Source organism: Cricetulus griseus, chromosome 6 (genome assembly GCF_003668045.3).
Source record: "Cricetulus griseus strain 17A/GY chromosome 6, alternate assembly CriGri-PICRH-1.0, whole genome shotgun sequence".
Lineage (NCBI taxonomy): Eukaryota > Metazoa > Chordata > Mammalia > Rodentia > Cricetidae > Cricetulus > Cricetulus griseus.
The window spans coordinates 100,454,214-100,456,530 of NC_048599.1; the positions used below are offsets into that span (position 1 = coordinate 100,454,214).

The following is a 2,317-nucleotide window of genomic DNA, read 5'->3' on the forward strand; positions in this document are numbered from 1 at the left end:
TTTCTCCTTCCATTTATTCTGTCTGCCTACCAGCCCCGCCTATCCTTTCTTCTGCCCCACTATTGGCCGTTCAGCTCCTTATTAGATCAATTAGGTGTTTTAGATAGGCAAAGTAGCACATGCACCACATCTTTGCCTCATTAAACAAATAGTCTGTAGCATAAGCAAATGTAACACATCTTAAATTAGTATTCCACAACAGTTGGCCTTTAGCTAAAACCAGTGCTTGAGGATCTATCTGCGTCATCTTCCTTCTGAATGACTGCAATCTGAGACTGCTTCCCCACAGAGCCCTCCTATGGAGATGAGCTGGCCCACTTCCTTCTTCCAGTTCATGCTGTATGTAATAAGGGCCCTGAGCTAGCAGGTTGCTGTTAGTACCCCTCCATCAGAGAGCCCAGCCCCTCACTCGTGGACTTTCTGTTGTGTGTCTGTCATTTGTTCACACCTTTATTCCCCCAGTCAGGTCAATCCCAAGTCCATGCAGGTCATGGTAAGTATGATTAATATGCAAAACTCTACCCATATTTAATATATACAAATGTGTGAGTTTTGACACATGCAAATACCTGTTAATTACAACTAAACAAAGAAATATATTGAATAGCTCCCAGGGTTTCCTTTTAATCTGTTGTTTGTGTGTAGTAAAAGTGTTTAACAAATTTAAAAACTTTTATGGTGCTGGGTTTTCAACTCAGAGCCTTTATACATGCTTTACCAATGACAAGTGAAGCTGTGACCACTGTGCCCCTTCCCTCAAAATTTGAAGAGTAGATACTGTACTGTACCCACACAAGCTACCTAAAACAGATGGTTAGAACTTAGTCATTTAGCATACCTCAAGGTTTAAGCCTACTGAGCCCATCATCTCCTCCACCCTTAGACCTGCACCATTTTTTCTTTTGTGATTAGCTTATTTTACTTAGTGTACAGTTCTCCAGGATTATCCATGTTGTTGCAAATGGAAGGATTTCTGCCTTTATTTCTGAAGCCTGAAAAATTGCCCAGCGTGGGCCGCGGCAGCCATCTTTCAGTGACTCGCAAAAATGACGAACACAAAGGGCAAGAGGAGGGGCACTCGCTACATGTTCTCTAGACCTTTTAGGAAGCATGGAGTTGTTCCTTTGGCCACGTACATGCGAATCTACAAGAAGGGTGACATCGTAGACATCAAGGGAATGGGCACTGTTCAAAAAGGAATGCCCCATAAATGTTACCATGGCAAAACAGGAAGAGTCTACAATGTCACCCAGCATGCTGTGGACATCATTGCAAACAAGCAAGTTAAAGGCAAGATTCTTGCCAAGAGGATTAATGTTCGGATGGAACACATCAAGCACTCTAAGAGCAGAGACAGCTTCCTGAAGCGGGTGAAGGAAAACGACCAGAAGAAGAAGGAAGCCAAGGAGAAGGGCACCTGGGTTCAGCTGAAGCGCCAGCCTGCGCCACCCAGAGAGGCACACTTTGTGAGGACTAACGGGAAGGAGCCTGAGCTGCTGGAGCCCATCCCATATGAATTCATGGCCTAATGTACAAAAAGAAATAAAAGACCTGGACTGTAAAGGGTTTTTCTTAAAAAAAAAAATTGCCCAGCGTATGTATTCATCACATTTTATGTTTATTTATCAATGGACTTTTGGGTTGTTTCTGTATGTTGGCTACTGTGAATAGTGTCACATGGCTGTTCAGACATCACTTCGATGTTTTGATTTTCATTCTCATGAACATGTAGTCAACAACAGGTCTGTGAGTTATATAGTAGCTCTATTTTTAATTTTCTAATTAACTTGTATACTATTTTCTACAGTTGCGAAAGCGTTTTATATTTCTTTTTGCTTTTCTTTTCTTTTTTAAATTTTTGTAACAGGGTCTCTTTACATAGCCCTGGCTGTCCTGGAACATACTATGTAGACAGATTGGCTTTGAACTCACAGAGAATTGTCCAGTTCCCGAGTGCTTGGATTAAAGGTATGTACCACCACTGCCCAGCCATCTGCTTGATTTTTAAAATGAGTTGTGATGATGATGATGATGATGATGATGATGATGATGATGATGGTGATGATATTTTTATTGTTGTGCCTGAGTTGCAGAAATTTCATTCCCATTGTGGAAATTAATCATTTATGAGGTATTCAGTTTGAAAATATTTTATAGCACTTTTATAGGTTGTCTCTTTTTGCTGTTCATTATGTCTTTCTCTGTCCTTGTTTATGGAAGTGGTACCATAAACATAAAGAAACTGATAGTGTCTCCTTATCAACATATCTCAACATGGAAATGAATGGGAAATAGTATTATTTTTCAGCCCAGGATG

The 2,317-nt window shown here is 40.7% G+C and overlaps 1 protein-coding gene across 1 annotated transcript; it reads left to right on the forward strand.

The window, feature by feature from the left end:
- Positions 1–1,023: 1,023 nt before the first annotated feature.
- On the forward strand, positions 1,024–1,566 carry LOC100753593 (60S ribosomal protein L21). The gene has a single exon (XM_027420052.2). The coding sequence runs from the start codon at positions 1,047–1,049 to the stop codon at positions 1,527–1,529; it is 483 nt and encodes a 160-aa protein (XP_027275853.1). The 5' UTR covers positions 1,024–1,046; the 3' UTR covers positions 1,530–1,566.
- The last annotated feature ends 751 nt before the right edge of the window (positions 1,567–2,317 follow it).